At 47.5% G+C, this 23,468-nt stretch overlaps 1 protein-coding gene across 2 annotated transcripts in view; it reads right to left on the bottom strand.

The window, feature by feature from the left end:
- CAMK4 (calcium/calmodulin dependent protein kinase IV) overlaps positions 1-23,468 on the bottom strand; it is a 618,142-nt gene that overhangs the window by 247,950 nt on the left and 346,724 nt on the right. For both annotated transcript variants that reach the window (XM_029571711.1, XM_029571716.1), the window contains one exon: positions 21,724-21,802. In XM_029571711.1, the coding sequence (XP_029427571.1) occupies positions 21,724-21,802 (79 nt within the window). The remainder of the gene's footprint in view (positions 1-21,723; positions 21,803-23,468) is intronic.

The raw sequence follows: 23,468 nt of genomic DNA, 5'->3' as shown, positions 1-23,468 counted from the left end.
TTCTGTGGAGGTTGGTTTGCCATCCAACATTTTGGTTAATCTAAGTATGCCTTGGGCTTAAAAAGGTTGGGAAACACTGGTTTACCCATTATCCAAATTTGACATTTCTAAGGGTATAATTACCCAAATTCATATTCAAATTATGAATTTGTTTCATAGATAAATAAAGTTCTGTGTTGAACTTATGTAATTCTTGAAATTTCAGGTAAGGCTAAAATCTTACATTCTTCATTTATCTTGATGAAATTGTAATAAACTATCACCCAGTTGTGATCAGATTCAAACATAAACTTAACCAGTAAGGTACCCTTTAAAATCAATTATTTTTCTTGTTAGTAACTACTGTTTTTGACAGAGATAGAAATTTAGAAGTCCATATTCAGTAAGCCAGCAAGCAGACAAGTTAGCCGGCTAAAGCCAGCTGGCTAGCTTGCCACGAATATTCAGTGGGAAAAGTCTCCTGTTGAATATTCTTGCCTAAAGTTACCCGGATAAGGGGTCACTATTCAGCAGAATTGAGCTGCATATCTCACAAGATATCTGGATAAAGGTGAACTTTTCAATATTTCCCCCACTTATTCAGCTGGATTATGTAGGGGCATTCCAAGGGTGCTCCGGGCCAGAGTTAAGTTAGCTGGATAAATTATCAGAGTTATTTGGCTAGCTCTGATATTCAGAGTTAGCCAGATAACTTATTCGGCTAACTCTAGTCATGCCATATAGTAGCCCTAAAGACAGCCAGATAAACTAATCAGCTATCTTTAAGATAACCGGCTATATTCACTAGCGCAGCTGCATCACTGAATATCCCTCCAAAGTTTATCCAGCTAGCTTTGCAATCCAGCCAGTGGCTGGATATTACCCTCTAACTGGCTATATGCCAAATATGGTCAGTTATGTTTAAAAACACACACACCCAAATCAGATGCAAGCAACGTCCAATCCTTCATCACCCATCTCCTTCCACCCTCCATCCCCAAAATAATTTTCCAAACATGGGGGCACAGAGCACAATCCACCACCCCCTAAAATAAGTCAGACATCACAGGCCTTGCCAGCCTCTTCCCCCGATAACTTAAAATTCAAAGCTTGCTTCAGGGCCCCCTCCTACCCACCACTGCACCCTCCCACCAGACTGGCGACTCCTATTTGCACCTTCCCAACCCACCCGGAACCTCTCAAAACCTCAAGGACATGCTAAGAGGCAGTATGGAGTCTAACTGCACTCCTGGTCTCTTCCTAACTTGCTTTGCTGCAATGTTAGTAACGTAAACTTCTAACGTTCCTGTCCTTCTTACTCACCGCCACTAAAGCACAAGCCACAGCCTGCCATTCATACTCACCAGACTTCAAGGATGGCACTACCAACACCAATAGGGCACAAGGCAGAAAGCCCAGAAGGTCCAACAACTCCTTCCACCCCTTTGACCTCCCCCCCCCCCCCCCCCCCAGTTTCCAAGGCCCTGAACCAGATATCAAAGGATCCATTACATTCGTGGGCTCACTCACTGCACCCCGCCAAGCCCAGAATCTGCCACCACTCTGTGCAGCCTGGAACACCTGCAATCCATGCAGCTAAGGACACCGCCGTCACATGCTGGGCCTGGCTCCTTAGGCATGCACACGCCAGCTACCTCCTCTTAAAAGGCCCATGGCGGGAACATAGCCACGGCTCCCTTGGATGACGTCAGCTGCTTCAGCCTTTATAAGGGCCTTTGTCCCTGTCAAATGCCACCTCAGTAATGGGTCAACTTCCTTGCACTAATGTGAGTTGCTGCTCCAGTCCTGTTTCCTGTTCCTTCCAGCATTGCCTTCATCTTTTCAGCTTGCCCAGCCTTGACTTTGTCTTTTCTGTTTTCCCATCCTTCCTTCATCTCTTCAGCTTTCCCAGCTTTGTCTCTGTCTCTTCAGCTTACCCAGTCTTGCCTTTGTCCCTCCAGCCTTACTTCTCCTCCTTCCTTTCTTTGGACGGATTATCGGTACTGACCACAGCCTGGACTCCCATTATCCCTGTCTGCTGCCCTCCATAGCATGAACTCTCATTTTCCCCTGTCTGCCGCTTGCCTCCGACCTCAGCCTTTCCTTGGATCACCTCTTCAACCTGTGCGCCCAGAGACTGCCACCTAAGACCTGCCGGCCCTCGGAACCTAAGAGCTCAATCCGAGGGAAAGGGGTGGTACAGGCGAAGCTCCAGTTCAGTCTCTGCACCTCTGTTCTGCCAGTTGACAGTGAAGACCTACAGAGCTTTCCCTGTAGGTTGCATCAACTTCACTCTAACACAAGAGTCCACAGTCCTACAGGATCTTTGTAGAAATTGATTCCTCAGCTCCCCAGCCTGGCCACTCATACATGAGAGACAATATTCCCACGTTCTGCCATCCCCAGACTCTCCGGCAGCACCAGCCGCAGCCCTTAACACTGCCAAGTTGGATGAATAAATGCAACTTAGATCTCAGGAAGAACATTGCCACACAAAGACATGGGAACTTGTCCCAACATTTGTATGAACAACCCAAACCATCAAAAGAGAAATACAAGTCGCAGCCAACAGGAAACAGACTGCACTGTGTAAGTCATCAAGCATTGCTCCTCCACCAGAAATGGCATCAACTTCTAAATCAACCCCAGATGGGGATGATTTCTGGTATGTAACAAACACAATCCCTAGCCCTGGAAAATGAAGAACTGAATAATGGCTTGCTTACCAGGCAAATGCCAAAACCACAGCATCCTATGCTGACACCCCTATCAGTAACCAATTTAACTAATCTGAGATATCACAAGCAGAGAAGGGAAACAGATATCAGAAAAAGTCAAATCAGCTAATCAAATTAGCTTTTTATAAAACATAAATCTTCTGTATGTGGGACGTTCGTACAGACTAATGGTGCATTGGCTCCTAAGATTCTTTATATTGATTAGTTAATACTCTCAGAAAATAAAATAGTTTTCTAACTTCTTCTGTTTTTGATTTTAATTTCTGATCTTTTTCTCGCTCTTTTTTTCTCATCTTCTGTTCTACTTCTCTGTTCCTATTATTTTTTTAACCTCTCACTAGTGTCTCTGTTCTTGTTCCTCCGTATTTCTACATAACGACAAGGCATGAAAAAGCCTGGGTCATGAATATGGGATGTAGTCAGGACATATCCCCTGCAACTGGGCCTGATGCCGACCTCCATTGTGGCTTTCAGCTAATATACCATGGCATTCTGCTTATTGTTCTCAACCATCACATGGATGCAAAGACTACAAATGCATTACTGTTCTTCCCATTATTCATACAGAAATAGAATTTAAAAAAAACTCCTACTATTTAAGGACAAAGTAACCTTCAAGTAATATACTTTAATTTAACTTATCTATTGTTATCTGCCTTTGTTTTATAGACAAGTGATTTTCGAAAGGTGCTGCAAACTTCAGGAAAAACATCACATAATGCTACTAATTATTATGTACAACTTGAAAAATACCACATATCAAGCAACAGATAACAACTAGTACTATTACAATGCAATCAACAGAAAGCATTCTCTTCACATTATGTGCTGTGACACATTTTAAACCAGCAAGACTACCTATAATTCTCTAAAAATATGAACTTGTATTATTTGTTTGATTCTTAGGGGGTTTGTTCTCTATTTCCTCTGTTGAGTTTATTCTCTGGCCTTCTTTCTTTTATCAAAAAGAAGCAGCACCTCCCTAGATAAATCAAAATTTAAAAAAAGAGAGAGGAGTAGAGACTAAATAGTCACAAGAATATATATATGAAAAACAATTACATATTCTTATATCATCATTAACAGAGAAGGAGGTGTAGAGATTTTAATCCACTGTCTCTTGCCCACAATGGGTTTCAGACAGTATCAGTATTTTAAACACCAAAAATTTAAATCATGTACCGTCACTCCTCCAATCACTTTATCTAAAAAAACGCTACTCATAAATCTCTCCAACGAGACCAGCAGGATCACCACAATGGTGGCAGAGGGGTCAGCAACAAAAATGCTGATGGGGTTTCCCAGGCCCCACCAGTGGCAGGAAAACGAGGCCTGAGGTAGAAAGGGGAGGAGAGAGAGAAGGAGGGGTTTGGGGTAAGTTAGGAGAGGTAGAGAGAAGGGGGGGGGGGGGGGAGTAAAAAGGAGTGGGCTAGGAAAGGAGGTGCAAATGGGGAGATCAGTGAAAGGGGTATGGTTGGAGGAGGGGCATTAGGGGAATGAGGAGGGGAGCAGTGGTGTAGCCACGGGTGGGCCTGGGTGGGCCGTGACCCGCCCACTTTGGGCTCAGGTACACCCAAACAGAGCTTCCCAAGATCGTAGCAGTACCCCTGCGGGCACATAGGAAGAAACGGGGCGCGATGATGACGTGTCTGCGGGGATACCAATCCCTGTAGGCACAAGAGCAGAACCATGGTGGCGCAATGATGTCGAGTCTTTGGGGATCCCACCCCCGCGGGCACAAGAGCAGAACCACGGTGGCGCGATGAAGACGACCGTGGTGATGTGACAGACCACAGGAGGCGAGGGAGGCACGCTGTGAAAGAGAAGGGGGGAGGAGTGAGAATTTCTCACTCCCTCGTCTTTCTCCTCATCCCTTACCTTTCCATATGCCTCACTCGCTCATCTTCCCTTTCCTTCACTTCCCTCTTACTGAGAAGGGAGGCGATTGTGAGTGAGGGGGAAGGGGATTAATGAGAGGGAAGGAATGGAAAGGGAATGGAGAAAGAGGAAGAGGAGAGGGAATGAATTGAAATGTAGGAGGAGTGAGTGAGAGGGAAGGAAAGGGAGGAGTAGTGAAGGAAGAAAAGGGGGTGAGTGAGTGAGGGAAGGGGAAAGGGGAAAGGGGAAAGGGAAGGGAGAGATTAAGAAGGAAGGGGCAGGAACAAGGTAGGCAGTGAGATAATTGCTGAGACTGCTGGGGTCAGAGGAGCAGTGAGGGGTGAGTGTGAAACTGCTGGGATGGGGGCAGTGAGGGGAGAGTGTGAGACTCATTTCTCTTTTGTGTGTGAGTATAGGTGGGTGCATGTGAGAGTGCATGGGGGAGCTTGTGTTAGTGTGTGGGAGCCTAAGATCAAGAACCTGTGTGTGTAAGTGCGGGAAAGCATGTGAGAGTGAGAGCCTGTTGGGGGTGTTTGTGTGTGTGAGAGAGATGTTAGGTTCCATATTAGGAGTTACCACCCAAGAAAAGGACCTGGGCATCATAGTGGAAAATACTTTGAAACCCTCTGTGCAGTTGTGGCATCGGTCAAGAAAGGAAACAGAATGTTAGGAATTATTAGGAGAGTGGGAGCTTTTGAGAGAAAAGAGAGAATATATGAGAGCAAGAGAATTAGATTTTTTTTTTAGCAGTTGGATTACGCAATCATAGGGCATGTGCGTTTCTTATGTATTGTAATTTGCTCTTTCTTTAGAATTCCACTGCTCAGAGTCTGGTTTCTCAGGCTTTCTATTTTGTTTTGTCTGTATGTTTTGGTTTCTAATTTGCAGTCCCTTATTTGTTACGAGCGCGCGCGGGCGCGGTCGTCTCGGGCGGGTGGTGAGCCCTTGGGCCACGGCAGGACCCCAGGAGGAGCCCAAGGCCACACCGTGGGAGGTGAGCTGAGCAGGCATGGTGAGCCAGGCAGGCAGGAACAGAAGCAGGGAGTCCGACCCTCAGCCGGACCTGCATGCCCATGGTAGCCAACACGGGGAAGTTGACTAATGAACGGTCCTCTGACTGTTCCCGGCCCTTTCGGACCTGCCGCAGGGAACGGCAATGGGCAGCAGGCCGGACAGAGGTGAGGGCAGACAGAGTCCTTAAACAGAAGACATCAAACGGGGCAGAAGCAGGCTGAAGCAGACGGAGACATCAGGACAAGGGCTGAAGCGAGACACAGGAAAGGCCCAGGCGAGCAGGAACTCCGATGCTGGGATACTCACATCCGAAGCCCCCTCGGCTGGCAGAAGCTCAAGAGCCCGTGGGACGAATCCCTCCTGTTGGCCACTCCAGGGCCCAACAGGACAGAAGGCTCAGGAACCAGGTCAAGGCAGAGACAGGTAGACATCCGGACAAGGGCTGAAGCAGACACTGAAGACAAGGCTGGATGGAAACGTTGCACTGTCCATCAGGGCGCCCTACTCAGCCCGCCCGTGGGACTGAGTCGCGGACCACCCTGTCCCAGACGCGCCCTACTCAGCCCAGGAAGGCTGGTCGCGGACCACGCTGAGAAGGAGGGTGCAGGGAAACTCCAGGCGAACAGGAACTCCGATGCTGGGATACTCACATCCGAAGTCCTTACGGCTGGCAGGCACAGGAACAAACATCTAGGCACACGTCAAGGCAGACATCAGGAAACACGTCTAGGCAGACATCAGGAAACATGGAGGACCTGGACCGGCAAGGTTACAGACAACTGTAATGCACAGATCCAAGGCCGAAGACAAGCAGGAGTCGGAGTCACGGACCGGAGTCAAGGCAGGCTGAAGACAAGCAGGAGTGGGAGTCACGGACCGGAGTCAAGGCAGGCTGAAGACAAGCAGGAGTGGGAGTCACGGACCGGAGTCAAGGCAGGCTGAAGACAAGCAGGAGTGGGAGTCACGGACCGGAGTCAAAGCAGGCTGAAGACAAGCAGGAGTGGGAGTCACAGACCGGAGTCAAGGCAGGCTGAAGACAAGCAGGAGTCGGAGTCACGGAGGACCTGGATCGGGAGAGGCCACAGGCAACTGTGTAACCCAATCCGAAGGCCAAAGACAAGCAGGAGTCGGAGTCACGGACCGGAGTCAAGGCAGGCTGAAGACAAACAGGAGTCGGAGTCACGGACCGGAGTCAAGGCAGGCTGACGACAAACAGGAGTCGGAGTCACGGACCGGAGTCAAGGCAGGCTGACGACAAACAGGAGTCGGAGTCACGGACCGGAGTCAAGGCAGGCTGACGACAAACAGGAGTCGGAGTCACGGACCGGAGTCAAGGCAGGCTGACGACAAGCAGGAGTCGGAGTCACGGACCGGAGTCAAGGCAGGCTGACGACAAGCAGGAGTCATAGTCACGGACAATCGGGAGAGGCCACAGGCAACTGTGTAACCCAATCCGAAGGCAAAGACACAGTGAACAGAAAGTCCTTAAATACTGGAGGTAGAAGGCAACTCCCTGGGAGGAGCTTGCCAGGACCGCCCACCGCTGGTCCTATAACTAGGGTTGAGAGCTGCGGGCCAGCCCCTAGGGAAGGGCGTCGCCCAACAGGAAGTCCAAACACTGAGGCTGCAAGCCACCGGCATGCCTCAGGAGCAGCTAGCCCTCTCAGGCCCTGGAGCAAGTCCTGGATGATGCGCAGGCGAGGCCCTGCCTTCAGAGCGGCCTCTGGAGGAAGGTAAGAGACCTCCTGCAGCGCAGCAGCAGGGGGGATCGCAACATTATTTTGCTATTATATAATATATATAGGTCGGTCTGTGTTCTGCCAGTGTGAGACTGAGGGGCAGTATTTATGTTAATGTGTACTTTCTCTGTAGGGATTTGTACCAGTCCGGCTTGTTCTCTTTGCCGAGTAGATGGTATATTATTAGGGGCGGATTTTAAAACCCCTGCGCGCCGGCGCGCCTATTTTGCATAGGCTGCCGGTGCGCGTAAAGCCCCGGGACGTGCATAAGTCCCGGGGCTTTCGAAAAGGGGAGGGAGGGGGCGTGTCTGGGGCGTTCCCGAAACGACGCGGCGTTTCGGGGGCGGGCCCGGGGGCGTGGCGCCGGCCCGGGGGCGTGGTCAAGGCCTCCGGATCACACCCCCGGGACCGGAGGACGGAGCGGGGCTGCCGGCGACGCGCGCAAAGTTACGCCTGCTGAAAGCAGGCGTAACTTTGCCGACAAAGGTAAGGGGGGGGGTTTAGATAGGGCCGGGGGGTGGGTTAGGTAGGGGAAGGGAGGGGAAGGTGGGGGGAGGGCGAAGAAAAGTTCCCTCCGAGGCCGCTCCGAAATCGGAGCGGCCTCGGAGGGAACAGGCAGGCCGCGCTGGGCTCGGCGCGCGCAGGTTGCACAAATGCGCACCCCCTTGCGCGCGCCGACCCCGGATTTTATAAGATACGCGCGTATCTTATCTGGTGTCGGCGCGAACAAAAGTACCCACACGCGTAGTGTTTGAAAATCCGCCCCTTAGCGTTTTGGGGCCTGGTGTAATATTTGTATTGCTGCCTTTTATAAATAAGAGTGCTGTTTGATTCCCGAGCAGTAGTGCTGTGATTGTATGGAATGGCAAGGTTCTAGGTTTTGTTTTTTGTTTTTTGGGGTTTTTTTGCCGGGATTTTTCTACCTCACAAACAGGCCGATACAGCTGCCCTTGGACGCGCGTTTCCCCTTACCCCTTATTCAGTAAGGGGAGGAAAACGGGCAAATGCATGTTAATGGCCCTATTAGGTATTCCCGCACGATTCAGAAAACAAAATGTGCAGCCAAGCCGCACATTTTACTTTAAGAAATTAGCGCCAGTGTCTGCCGGCACCAGGAAAGTGCACAGAAAAGCAGTAAAAACTGCTTTTCTGTGCACCCTCCGACTTAATATCATGGCGATATTAAGTCGGAGGACCCAAAGAGTAAAAAAAGTTGAAAAAAAATTTTTAAATGGGCCGGCGGCTGTCGGGCCGAAAACCGGACACTCAATTTTGCCGGCGTTCGGTTTCTGAGCCCGTGGCTGTCAGCGGGCTCGAGAACCGACACCGGCAAAATTGAGCGTCGGCTGTCAAACCCGCTGACAGCCGCTGCTGCGGGTCAAAAGGAGACGCTAGGGACGCGCTAGTGTACCTAGCGCCTCCTTTTGCCTGTTTCTACCGCACCACCTAATTTAAATACTGTATCGCGCGCACAGGCGAGTGGCCTATGCGCGCGACGGGAGAGCGGGCATTCGTCCGCTCTCCCGCGGACTTTACTGAATCGGCCCGAAAGTGTTTAGCAGTGGAAGGATTTTGCTGAGGTGATACCAGAATTTGAAATATTTTTTTTTGTTTTGCATGTTGCGTTGTAATATGAATTGTCCGAGTTCTGATCTGCACTCATTCTTATGATTATTTCTGTTTATTGTAGTTATGATGATTTCTGCCTTTCTAGAAAGAGGGTTCATGAAAGAATACATTGATATTTGTTTTATTACATGATTGATTGGGTCTGATGTTTGTGGTGTTTGCTTTTTACATGATATTCTTGTGTATTTGTAACCTACAATAAAATACAGATTAATAAAGCATATATAATGTTGGTAAGTGCTTGAAATAATTAATTTAAAATATTTTAGTTTCACTCATGATGCATAACAGCTATTGCAAGTTATTTAGAAATTCTTTGTCAGGTGCACTCTAAGGCATTATTTATGGATAAGAGTACAACTAGTAGGGCTCAGACCTGTATGTCTACTGCCCACCCATGTTAACCATGGGCCCCCCAAAATCATCAGTTGTGGCTATGCCACTGGAGGGGAGGGGAAGAAGGGAGGGAACATTGAAAGGGTATGGGAGAACAAAGGGACAGGAAGACAAATGGAGGTAGTGAGAGGAAAATTGTGTGCTTACCGCACCCCAACCTATGCCACTGTCACTCCTCTCCCGGCCCTGCCCCCTCCTCACACACACACACATACGCACACATATACACACACAGAGTAAGAGGAAGGGGTAGGAAGTGGAGAGTATGAGGAGGAAGGAATTTACACTCATATCCCAACTCTAGCATACACACTATCACCAGCATGTCTCCTTCATTTCCCCACACCACCACTACCCCCCCCCCCCCCCACACACACATGCACACCCTAAACATCATCTTACACCCCACATTCCCACCCCCATATACATGAGGGGAGTGGAGTGCGAGGGAGGGGGAGAAACATGGATAGTGCAAGGGAGAAAGAATGCACACACACACACACACAAACCCTTCCCTGCACACTCACTACCAGTCACACATTCACTACCAACACTCTACAACCAACAGACTCACATACGGGAAGAGGGGAGAGGTATGAAGTGCAGAATCTGAGGGAGGGGAGGAAGAAAAAATGGAGAGTGCAAGAGGGAAAGAGTGTACAAATACACCCAAGTCCCCAACCCAACCCCCACTACTACCTGCATCCCACCACCACTCCCTACACATGCATACAATATCCACCACACAAACACCCCTCCATCCCTTACCCCCACACTCTTTACATACCTCTCAAACATAGCCACACACTTTCCTAACCTCTTCTCTATCACTACCCCTCCACACACACCCATCCCTTACACACACAGACCTACACTTCCCCATCACAGCCACACCCTATACCCAACCTCCCCCATCTCACTCACACATACTCTACATCCCAGTTTCCTTCACTACCTTCACCCTGACACACATAGTCCAAAACACATACCCACCTACACAATTCCCTTCTTCCTTACCACCCCCTACATATACCTTGCAGAAGTGGGTAGAGTGCCTCCACCCACCCATACAAACACTCCCCCAATCACCACACAGTCCACCTACCCCCCAAACATACCCCCCATCAAGCCTATTGACCCACACCCTGCCACTCATCCACTGAGACACAAACACAAAGACACCCTGATCTTCCACCCCTTCAGAGCAACTACAAGAAATCCATACATCTGGAGCTTCCATAACATACATCAGTTCATTGAGTCATAAAACCTGCTCCTTACATTAGAACATTAGAATTGCCAGACTGGGTGAAACAGGAAATTGCTATTTCCTGTTTCCAACAGCAGCCAATCCAGGTCACAAATAGTAGATAGATCCTATGCTGCCAATGCCCAGGGATAAGCAGTGGCTTTCCCCAAGTCTACCTGGTTAATGACGGTTTATGGATTTTTCCTCCAAGAATTGCTTGTTGCCAGAGGATGTGGTTAGTGCAGTTAGTATAGCTGTGTTTAAAAAAGGATTGGATAAGTTCTTGGAGGAGAAGTCCATTACCTGCTATTAATTAAGTTGACTTAGAAAATAGCCACTGCTATTACTAGCAACGGTAACATGGAACAGACTTGGTTTTTGGGTACTTGCCATGTTCTTATGGCCTGGATTGGCCACTGTTGGAAACAGGATGCGGGGCTTGATGGACCCTTGGTCTGACCTAGTATGGCAATTTCTTATGTTCTTAATTTGCCCAAATCTTTTTTAAAACCAGCTACACTAACTGCCTTTACCACATTTTCCGGCAATGAATTCCAGATCTTAATTGTGCACTGAGTGAAAAAATAGTTTCTCCGATTTGTTTTAAATATGCTGCTTAGTAACTTCATTGAGTGTCCTCTAGTTTTTGTATTTTTTTGAATGAGTAAACAACTATTTCGCATTTATCTGTTCTACTTCAGTCATTATTTAAGAGCCCTCTACCACATCCCCCCCCTCTGCCAAGCTGAAGTGCCCAAACCTCTTGAGCCTTTCCTCATAAGTGAGCCGTTTCATCCCCTTTATCCTTTTGGGGGCCATTCTCTGTATCTTTTCCAGTTCTGCTTTTTTGAGATGCGGCAAACAGAACTGTACACAGTACTAAAGATGTGGTATCACCATGGAGCGCTACAGAGGCATTGTGACATTCTCTATTTAATTCTCCATTCCTTTCCTAATAATTCCTAACATTCTGTTTGCTTGTTTGATCGCTGTAAAAAAAGTTGAAGTTGTCATGCAATTCTAAACTCCTGTTTTCGTGGGTTTCCCCTTAACGTATAGGCACGCTACAGTGGCATATCAAGGAGAGAGACACGGGGGTGGGGGTGGGGGCCAAAGCCCCCTGGGCTCTGGAGACTCTGGGCAACACATGCAAGGAGCTCTGCCATGTCACTGCCGAGCGTCCCACCCCTCCCCTCCCCACTAACACCTTCACCCCAGCATCAATTGTCTTTGGCTGCTTAATCAGTTGAGGCAGGAGGCAGAGCAGCCGCAGTAGGTGCAGGTGCAGAAAGGGATGTGAGAGGCACCCGGGAGGCTCATGGTGCCACTGACAGGAGAAGAAACTTGCTTGCAAATCAAGTTGCTTGAGACATCACATCACATTAAGGGTCCCCAGCCCCATCCCCACCATCACAGTCAACCACTGGCAAGTTCCACTGAGCGCTGCTGCTGAAGGTAAGGGAACAGGAAGGAGGCAAATCTAGCTGCTGGGTATGGGCAGCCCAGTCACCAACAAGACCAGTGGTAGGAGAGAAGCCTGGCCCTGGTCTAGAAGGAATGCATGGCGATTTTTCTTTTCTTTCCTTGGGGGGGAGGCTGTGAAGGAAATTGCTGTTGTTGCTGGGAATGATGACAAGCCTGGTGCTGGGTAGTGGAAGGGAGGGAGAGATTTGGAAAACTGGTGCTGGGAAGTGGTGGGGAGAGAGAGTGGCTAGAAGGAACTGGTGAGAGGAGAGAAGTGGTAAGATAAACTAGTGGGGGGAGATTGAGGCTCATACAGCATGGGGAATTAGTGGGGGAGACAAAGATTCAGGAGGCAGGGGGAACTAGTGGGGGGGGAGAAAGCAGAGTTGCTTACCTATAACAGGTGTTCTCCAAGGACAGCAGGATATCAGTCCTCACACAAGGGAAAACATCATCTGATGGAACTCGGCACAGAGCTTTGATCTGAAAGATTCTAGAGCTTTCAGCATGCTTTACTGAGCATGTGCAGCTGTAGCCACCTCCCTGTCTCTGAGGCAGAGCCCCTCAGTTCATGACATAGCAGATACAGGGAAAACCAACTCCCAGGGGAAGTGGGAAGGTATTCTGAGGACTGTCCTTGAAGAACACCTGTTACAGGTAAGCAACTCTGCTTTCTCTGAGGACAAACAGGATGGCAGTCCTGACATATGTTTGAATCCCAAGCTAGAGGCAACCAAAAACAGAAATACTGGGAAAACCCTTTAGTGCATAAGCACCACCATACACCCCCCCCCCCCCCCCCCGGCCTTTTTCAGTGAGGTAGTCAATCTCTAAGGGCTCAAGGAGGAAAAAGAGTTGGGTTTTTCACCTCAAAGAGACAGGTACAACAGACTGTGAGACAGAAGCTCCAATATACAGCAAAGCATCCAAAGGCAAGGGTCGTAATGTGAACACGGGCCGAGAAGCCCAATACAGTCAGAGCTTCCGAACAGTGAACCCTGACTAGCACCATTAAGCCTAGGACCCTTTGGGTTCAGGCAAAGGCAAAAATTATCAAGTACAAGAGAAAAAAGCACTTGGATGAAGACCACAAAGTTTTGGGGGCTTTTGTCTTTGGTGTCACAAGACAACCAAAACTAGCTGGGGTTAGAGAGCCCAGCGGAAAAAAAAACCTGCAGTTCACTATCAACCAAGAAACAAGACAGACTGAGTAATGCCCAAAATATATCCAAAAGGAACAGCGGGCATGGAATCCAAATGTCCATCCGGAGAAGAAGTGGCAAGAAGCATCAGGGTCTGCAGAAGAACCCACCCGCTGAACTATTATAAGTACAAGATCTGACCTCCAAGGTTAGATGGGATAAAAACCATCTAACCTTGGAGTGTCAAGGCATGTGTCAAGGCATGAAGGGCTATGCCTTCACTGGGAGCCCCATGCCAAGATGCTGAGCAGAGCAGTGAGCTGCAACTGAAGTTCAGCTAACTAATGTGCTTCACCATTAGGGGAAGCCAGGCGAAAGGGAAGCGCCTTGGCCAGGGATCTGGCGCAAGCAGGGAAATGTTGCATTCCCTTCCATGAAGGTGTATGTGACAACCACTGCCACGTTCCCCCTGGCTTCTTCCTGTACTGTCTGACTGAAAGTCAGAAGAAATGAACAATATAAGGAGGCAGACACCCGGGCTACAGGTCAAAGGAAATAGTCTTCAGGCTGTAGGAAATTTCACAACCATATGAACTCCCTGCCAGTCCCAGCAGGAGTTGCCTCTGAGGCAGGCACAGCCCACAGGGCCTATTTCCCAACAGTAAACACAGGCAACATATACTGACCGAGTCCTAGACTCCAGCTGGATGAGAACAACCTGAGGAAGAAATTCGTAAACCTCTCTGCTGAGAAAAATAACAGGAAATCTGCAAGAGGCATCCCCTATGGATTAGGACTTTCTCATCAATCTGGGAACCCTGAGGGTACCAAAGGAGAAGAGGTCTGATCAGCAGAGTAGACTGCCCACTAACCGAGCATAAGTAATCAAACCTATGGCTCAAGAAAACCCATTGTTCCATCTTAGAATGTCATGGCACACACGCAGAAACATCCACATAGATAGGGACTGCCTTGTCAGCCAATGAATCCATCTACTGATAGGGTCACCTCTGAAAGAAGAAATAAGAAAGCTTAAGCAACTGCAGTATGGGTGTGGAGCTACTTTTGTGAGATCCTCCACCCCCAACCCAAGCAGAAAACAAGGCACTGAGAGAGAATCTACTCAGGGCACTTCTTGAAAGCCAATAGACAGACCTCTCATCCCTGAGGAGGGGGGAGAGTGCACTGTTCAAATGGATCAGTTCAATTCCAGAAATCCTTCCACTCCCTGGACAAGAGTGGAGCACAAGTGCCAATTTATAAGGTTCTATTGGTGACATGCATAGTAGCTGGTGGCAGCTTACTCAGACACTACGGCCAACATGGCAACCAGGTGCAGGAAAGGACAGTGAAAGTGATCCAGGCAGCCCACATTGCTGCACTTATTCATGCAAATCAAATGCCCTATCATCGCCCTTGTCGGAGCCAAGCATCAGAGAGGGAATGAACCCTGGAGGCTCCTCCTAAATAGGATTCAGAGTGCAAGCCAATAAGAAAGGAGGTCCAAAAGGGCCCATCCCCTCCTGATAGGGGGAAGTATCCCTGGTATCCACCCCAAATATGGAGTGAATAGGAATGCATTCTTGGCCAAGACATCCCAGTGCATCGGCGACTGTGGCACACAGATATGGGATGCCATCTGGCAAGAGAAGAATACTCATACATGCTAGCGGATATCTAGTAGAGGTGGTGCCCCTTCTCTAAATCTGCATCCTGCAACAGCAGCACTATGTACTTGTGCCGCAATAATCCATCGAGCCAACAGCGACAGGCATGCTGTCGCTGAATGGGCACAAAAACTGTGGTTGTAGACCGCATGTGATATATTGCCATTGGTGTTATTTACCACCCCCATGTGCCAGAGACATGAAGGCACTAGAACGTGCACATGGTGCCCACCTGCCATTGGCTCCTGATAGTGATCAAGAGCAACTGTAATGATTCACTTGGCACAGGCAGACCAGAATTGAAGATATATCTTGTTATGTGTGGTGACGGTGCATGATAACGGAGTCACACGTACCACATACAATGGAAGGAATGGCACCCAGGAAGTCTACAGCATCAAATTGCCCTGTAGAACAGGAATGGCATCCATGGCACCTGCAGCTAGGATGATAACGTTGCCAACAACAGTACCCAGCTTCTCCATGGTGCCAATATCTATAATAGTGCCCAGGTGATTTGCATGGAGATCAGAGGCATAGACGACCCCACCAGGGGCAATCCTGCCTTCAGTGCTCCTCTGTCCTGATGACTCTCTATGGTGGCAACAGCACTCACCATGCCCAAGCGAAGGCAACAGTACTGACTGCATCACTGTATGTCACTTGGAGGCTCTCTTCAATGGCGGTGCCTCCATGGCACCCCTGGCACTCACTGGCACTGAAAGCATCCGTCGATGCCTATACATTGTTACGCTCTCCTCCTCCAGAAGGGAGGAGTCAGCAATCTGTTACCAATCTGCTAGGGAGTTAGCAATCTGGTACGCCCTCCTCCTCCAGGAGGGCGGAGTTAGCAATCTGTTCTGCTGTTCTCCTGAAAGGGGAAGGAGTAGCGATATAACATGATCTGCTCCTCCAGAGGGGAGGAGTTAGCTATCTGTAGATCTGTTAGCGAACTGCTGTAAGATGCTCCTGTAAGGAAAGGAAGTAGCAATCTGTTATGGATCAACTCTCCAAGGAAGAGGAGTTGGCAATCTGTATAATGATACCCTTCTGAGGAGAGGAGAGAACAATAGGTATATTGTACTTCGCTACTGAGATAGCAATCTATCATGCCTCCGCTACGGAATAGCAATCTGTATATATATATATGCTGCTGGCAAGTCTCAAGAAAGAGGATAAGCTGTCTATATAATACTTCTGTGAGCGGAGTTAGTGGTCTGTAGTGGTTGACTCCCACAGAGTGACAATAGTGAAACGAATGACCACTTGGAGGAAATGGTGAATCCCTGGGCCAATGGTAGCTGACAGCGCCCCCAGGAGGAGACCCCGAGAGGAACCACCGGCTAGGCTAGAATATGAGATAAACACAAATAGTTCTTTATTAGACTGGAAGCTGGATCACCAGGGGTGGCAGTAGTGAGTCGCTGTGTTCAGTAAGGCTGAAGTCCTTCTGATACTGGAATATAATCTCTGGGTTGCTGAATTGTAGAGGGAGACTAGAAGTAGTGAGTAGACAGGGTATACTGGATACAAGATGGTACACTCACAATAGTAGATGTCTGCAATGGTCTCTATGCCATAGAGAGTCTTCAGTACGTTCAGGAACAGGAGCCGTAGGCAAGCACTGGTTCCCACAGTCTGTAATAAGAACTCACAATAGCTGTATATATGAAATGGCTTCTAAAGTAGAAGAGAGTCTGTAGAGGATTCTAGGAACATGGGCCCTCGTGAAGCGAGTACCGGTTCCTATCTGCAACCTTGCCAATGTAACTCTTGATCTCCATACCTGCGATAATGTCTTGGACGGAAGGGAGTCTTCAGAGCTATAGGAATGTAGGCCCTCGTAGAGCGAGTACAGATTCCTATGTAATAGAACTCACTGTGTTCACGTCCACGATCACTTCCAGGAAATGAAGAGTCTTCCGAGTGTTCTGGCAATCTGAAATCAAGAAGAGAGAGCAGAGCCCCCGTGGAGCGGGTACTCCTGGTAAGTTTGAAATGGCCGAGCAGTGGGGAAGGATTCCCCTCGCTGACTCGGATCGTTGTTGCAAGTATCGTGGACTGCCGAAGCAAGTCCTGTTGGAGTTCCTTGCTAACTCGTTAGAGGTTAGCAAACAAAAACCTTTTAAAGTGCGAATGGATGACTTCACTATGGGGGGACGCCCCCGAAGTTCGCGCCCTTGCTGGGACAAAGTCTGGTGCGCGCGTGCACGTGCGCCCTTACATCATCGGGAACATGGCGGATCCGTAGCATCAAGCCAGCCCGGGGACACCGGTCCCAAGAGGCAGAGCGAAGCCGTGGCTGCATCTGTCCGTCAGAGCCGAAGGGAGTCGCTTCCAAGGTAGAGAGGGTGGAGCGAGGGGCGAGAAGAGGCACAAACGCAACATACACTCAATAGTGAGGGCACCCACGGTGCTCAATTACATGGAAGGAGCACCCAGCACCCATGGTGAGCCTGGCATGTGATGGTGACAGCAACCCAGGTGCTTGATGGCAAAAATGGCACCTGATAGCAACCCAGGTGCTCAATGATGACCATAGTTCTCGACAGCAACCATAATGCATGATAGGCAGGCCACACAGCCAACGGCATCACAGTATCCAATGGCATATAAGATGCCCATGGCACTTGATGGTGTTCATGGTGCCTGATGGTGTCCATGGTGCTTGATGTCCAGGTGCGTGATAGAGATCTAGGTGCATGATGGCACCCCTAGTGCTCGATGGCATTGAGGGCAACTCTGGTGTCTCACAGTGGTCAACACCTTTGATGGCATCGAGGGCCTTCATGGTGCTCACTGGCATCCATGGTTCCCCATGGCGCCAAAGATGATGACTGCAACCCTGGTGCTCAATGGCATCAATAGTGCCAGGTCTTTCAATGGCACCCTCAACACTCAATGGCACCCACAGCATCCCTTTTGACAGCGTTGACAGTGCTTGTTTGCTTCTCTGATGCCTGAAGACATCAATTGTATCCACAGCACTCACCAGCACCAACAGTTCTTGACACGATGGCATTAATGATGCCTATGTGCCCGATGGCATCCATCGATGGTGCTTATGGGTGTTTGACGGCACCTGTGGTGCTCAACACCATCCATAGTGTCGATGGTGCCCCCAGCGCTCAATGGTTACCATGCCACAGTGTTCAATGGCAATTATGCCACTCATGGTGCTTCATGGCACCATTGATGCCATCACTGCCGGTGATCATCACGATCACCAGCAGTGATGGCATCGATGGTGCCCAAGATACACAATGGCTTCTATAACCCTCAACAACATTGATTGTGCTCCTGGTGCACAATGGTATTCATGGTCCTCGATCCAGGGCACTGACTAGTGTGGATAGTTGAAATAACATTTTTAAAACAAAGTATATTGATGGTGGGTGCTTGAAAGCCAAGTATTGAGTAGATCGACAACTGACAGTAATTTGTAAAGCTCCCCCTCCCCACCCCAAAGCATGAAGTTTAGTGGGGTGTCCAATGATGATCCTTGGAAAAGTTGGTCACCTAGAAAGAAAGAGGGAGCAAATAAACCTGGTGCTAGGTGGGGAAGAAGAGAAAGAGAGGGGTTCAGGGAGAGGAGGAACTGGTGTTGGGCAGTGGAGAGTAAGGGGGTACTGCTAGTGGAGTGAGGAGTGCAAATGCACTGGTTCCCAATATGCCAGAGACCCATAGTAAGCATCTGACACACTCAGAGGAAAAAAGGAAAGGTAGAGGCAAGAATTATATAGCTCTCCACCCACCCTTCCTTTCATTAAGTCCCCAACCAGCCTGCCAGTACATTATCACTCAGTCATCCCACCAAGCCATTCCTTACATTTTGCGCCTAGTCAAAAGATAGACTCCAGAGAAGTGAACAGTGGCACTCCCTTTAATATATCTTTTTTTTTTTTAATTAGCTTGGAACACAAATGTAGTGATGTGTAGTCAAAAAATCTTGTTTTGTTTCATTTCAAGGGTTTATTTTTTTACTTTATTTTTATAAGATTTGAAATTAATCAAATATGAAACATATTTGAAAGAAAAAGCGGACAATATACAAAATTGTAAATACTTAAAATAACAAATATATTGAGTAATGAAAACAAAATACTTTGCATAGGCCTACATTAGACCACAATATAGACCTGGAAGGAAGAAAGAGGCCCATGAGCATGGACCTATAAAAAGTAAAAGATACGAGAAAGAAGAAAAAGGCAATACAACTGAACAGATTATATATGCCATCCATGATTAATAATGCCATGGAGCTGTTACAAGCTAGGAAACATTATCACATCTTGTATCTATGAAATGTCTCAACTGGGCTGGATCATAAAACAGATATTTACCTCCATCCAAAATAAGCAAACATTTACGTGGGTTTCAAAATACACAGGTGGCATCCACAGATAACACCTCGGATCTCTTGGCCAAAAACATCTTCCCTGATTTAGCGTCACCTTAGCTAAATCAGGGAAGATCCAGATTTTCTGTCCTTTGAATAAAGCATCTCCATGATGAAAAAATGAACGTAAAATATAATACAATCTTGCAGAAACACGAAATGTAACAATCAGTGTAACTCTAATAAAGATAATCCTTCCAGTATTTTCCAGAAAGTAAGACAAATTAGGGGAAGTTTCTCTATCCAATTGTTTCTTAGGCAAGTACAAAATGTTTGCAATTGGAGGAAGGATTGCATCTGGACTCCGCAGAACCTCTTTCATATAGGATTTGAAAAACTCAGAAGGAGAAATAAACTGAATTTGGGGAAAGAAGAGAATACGCAAATTCAAAGCCTTCAAGAAATTCTCCAAATGTTCAGTCCTCTGTGAAAACAAAATGAAGTCCTTAATTTGCTGAACCTGAATATCTTTGACCTGAGCCATTGATACTTCACAATTTGATATTTTGTTTTCACAGTCAAACGACCATGTTGATTTTTAAATTTAGAATGGTTGTCCAAAGTTATAACAGCAAGGGAAGAAACAGATCTTTCAATGGCTTCCATAGCTGACCAATGTTTTTCAGAGTGACTAATGATCTAAGTAAGGGGGTTATTTTCTAACCCTATCGCACGCGAAAAGTCCCTTTTCGCGTGCAATAGCTAAATCAGGGCGGAGTCGGGGTGGCGTCGGTACCGGAAGAGGAGGAGTCGAGGTGGCATCGGGGTGGACGCCACAGAAACTTCGCTGACAGCGAAAAGGTAAGGCCCCTTATCGCAGCCAGTAGTGCTCCCAAATAGCAGCACCTTTTATGATGGCGCTATTGGGTGCGAAAGCCGGCAGTGATAGCACTGCGGTGGTGCAATCGCTGTCGGCTTTCGCAGGCCTGCCCCCCGCTTCGCCCCTCCCCCCCCGCCCCCCGTTACCGCGCGATTCAAAGAGCTCTGCGCCGTAGGAAAATCCAGGCCTAAGGTAGTTCTGACTTGGAGTCCTGATACCGCATCCTGGAACTCCCTTGAGCCAACCAGTGATCTCCCTGGCATAGAGAAACCACCACCAGAAGCTGAGGTCTCAGCCATAGCTGTAGCAGCATTTCCTTCTGGTCAAAGGGAGAACTGAAACATCTCCACATTTGTCGGCTGCAATCCTCCTGCAGCCTGAAGTGGAGAGACACTGACCAATGATGCCATGGATGCACTGAAGCTCTCCATTTGCACCAACATTTTCTCCATCACACAGGCAGCACTACCTGGGGGCTACAGTGTCAAATGATCCTTGGGACTGAGTGACACTTCAGCCACCTACAGGCTGGTAACTTCAGCGCTGGCCAAGTTGGACTCTGGAGTCGAAGTAGGCAGACTTCATGAGTTCTCGGGCATAATTGTTTGTCTTGATCTTCCAATGGAGGGAAACCTCTTCACAGCTCCCTTCCTTTTCCCCATAATATAAAAATAGGGTATTTAGAGGAAAAAGTAAAAAAGATTCAGGGGAGCTCAGGCACACATGACTGCTCAGGACACCATCTTATTTCGAGGTTTTTAAAATGTAAAATGTGTTTTATGTTTTGTTTTAGTGCACATCAAAACCTATTTCATCCACACTAAATAGTAGGCATGTGCACTCAAAAGATTTTCTATTTGGTTCGGTCATTCTTTTTGCCTTTTTTTGGTGCATTTTTTCATTTTGTTTCTTTTGTTTCAGTAGTTTATGTGCATGCATAAAATTGAATTTTATATGCATAACTTGTGCTTACTTACATAAAATCAAACTTTATACATGTATAGGTGTACGCACATAAGCTACCACAAATGAGCAAAACAATGAAAAAGAATGCACATCCCTACTCAATAGGGATTTATTATGTGCATGTTCATTTAGGGCACTCATATGAAATCATGTACACACATTTTCAATTTAGTGCACGCTAAACAATGTCTGCACACTAAACGAAACAAAGCAAACAACACATCCCTATCAAAAATTGCAGGCACAGGTTTGTGTTCATGACCAGCACATCACCCCCCAAAGTTTCTTTGATCCAGTAATTGAAGCAGCTACATAAAATTGCAAAATGATAACGTCTCCTCTCCTCTTTATTTCAGAAATGAGCTAAGAATTGAAAAGAAGCATGGATTATTTAAATAATTTGATGTGTTCTGTCAATCTGAAATATTTTTTTTAAAAAAGGCATAACTGCCTTTGTAATAAGATTACCGGATGGGTGCGTACTTCGTGACCCGGAGTCATGTCATCTAGTAAACCCTTGTTTAAGGATTACACAGCTATATCTTTTAATTAGACTTCTATCCATCTCAGTATTCTATTTTTCTTCCATTCCAGATTTATATAAACATAAGCCAAATGCAATTCCATACTACAATAAACTTACAGTTTTCTTTAACATTTTGACTGCATAAGGCTTCTGGGTTCCTTTTTGTCTGTATCTGTACACAACGGATGTCGCCCCCCTGCATGAAAGAAAGAGAGATTGTCAGCTGGCATGTTAACACATGCATCTAAATAACAAAGCACCACAAACTGCTGGTTTAGCAATTCCCTCGGACACCGATTTTGCTGACAGAGACTTGCCTTGTCATCATCTCAGTATGGGAGAGCCGTTTTCTCCAGGTTTTTGTCTGAAAAGCCCTTCAATCTATTGGCCTCATAGAAACAACTACTTACTGCAGAGTCATAGCTCTTGCTTAATTTCTGACTTGTCCCTTGCTTCCCTGCTGCTGAGGGTCCAGTGTGCTTTTCCCATGTTTTCTCAAATTCCATTACCATTTTGATATCTACCACTTCAATGGGAAGGTAGGTAATCCTGTACATGCAGGTTCCATACGTTATGTCTGAATCTGCCCCCTTCCAGACTGATGGTCGTGCTTCATTGTTCTAGGACTTGCTTTTTTGCCATAACTTCTCTGCATTATTTATACTTTGAGGTATTTAATTGCTTCCATCATATCCTCCCTCGATTCCTCCAAAGCAGAGATGCTGATGTGGAGGGAGCCCATGCTACTGACCCGAGCAGAGCACAGAGTCAGCAATGCAACACTGATGCAGTCTCAGGCACTGTGCAGGAGTTTCCCCTGAGACCTCTGCGCTTTGAGCAGTGCTTGTGTGCTGCTGACAGAGGGTTCAAAATCAGAACACTTTTCAGGCAGAGAGGAGAGAGGGGGTAACTGGAGCTGAGGTTTGAGGGATTTCAGCTGCTGTGCCATGGATGGGCATGGAGGAGGGGGAAGAGAATGGAAATGCCAGGACAACTGAGTCACAACTGGAAGCATAGGCTGGTCGACGCCATTTTGGAAGATGGCGTTGACTGGCCCGAACTAGGGGGCACTACAGGCCAATCCTATCGCAGCAACGACCTTTCTTTTAAGTAGGGGGTGTCTCGGGGAAGTCCCCATAAACCCCAGGCCCTTTTTAAATGTAATGAGGGGAGAGGGAGGGGGGACCCACTAGGCACCAGGGATTATGTGTAATTTTGAGAAGGAAGGGAATCGGGAGAGGTCAGATGTCCAGGGATTTTTAAGGGGGAGTTCTTTGTTGGGCTGGAGGAAGGGGTTAGAATAAAAGGAAGGGTTTGTGAAGGTGAATCTATGTACTTTTAAAAAATTATTTTTAGGGTCTGCAGCACCTTGACAGAAGAACCCCGGAGGTTATTTTGCAACTTTGGGGGAGAGGTGCAATTTTGGGCCATTGGGGCCTTTAAATTTTACCGCATGAGCTTTGGGACCAGGTCTAGCATACGCTCTCGTAGTAAAGTGTCTACACCTCCTTCAAACATGTTAAAATAATGGCGCTGAGTTTTTTCTAAATCAACCGTGTTATTTTATTTATGGAAAATTAGTTATACATTAGCTGCTTTGCATGGATTTGCAAAATTCATGCATGCAAATCAGCTAAATGTAATAGGGGCATATTTGGAGCCTGAATATCATGTGATTTTGCTGCAATATGGCCATATTGCTTGTTAGAGCCTTATCGCAACTTTGAAAATGTAACCCTAAGATTGTAGCTGAGGTGACAGAGGATGAGGTGACTTGTCCAAGGTCACAAGGAGAAGCAGTGTGATTTGAACCCTGGCTTCCCTGATTTGTAGCCCACTGCTCTAAATTTAAGGATTATGTG

Source organism: Rhinatrema bivittatum, chromosome 1, assembly GCF_901001135.1.
Source record: "Rhinatrema bivittatum chromosome 1, aRhiBiv1.1, whole genome shotgun sequence".
Lineage (NCBI taxonomy): Eukaryota > Metazoa > Chordata > Amphibia > Gymnophiona > Rhinatrematidae > Rhinatrema > Rhinatrema bivittatum.
The sequence above is the reverse complement of the archived record's forward strand: the minus strand, read 5'-3'. Positions and strand labels throughout refer to the sequence as shown.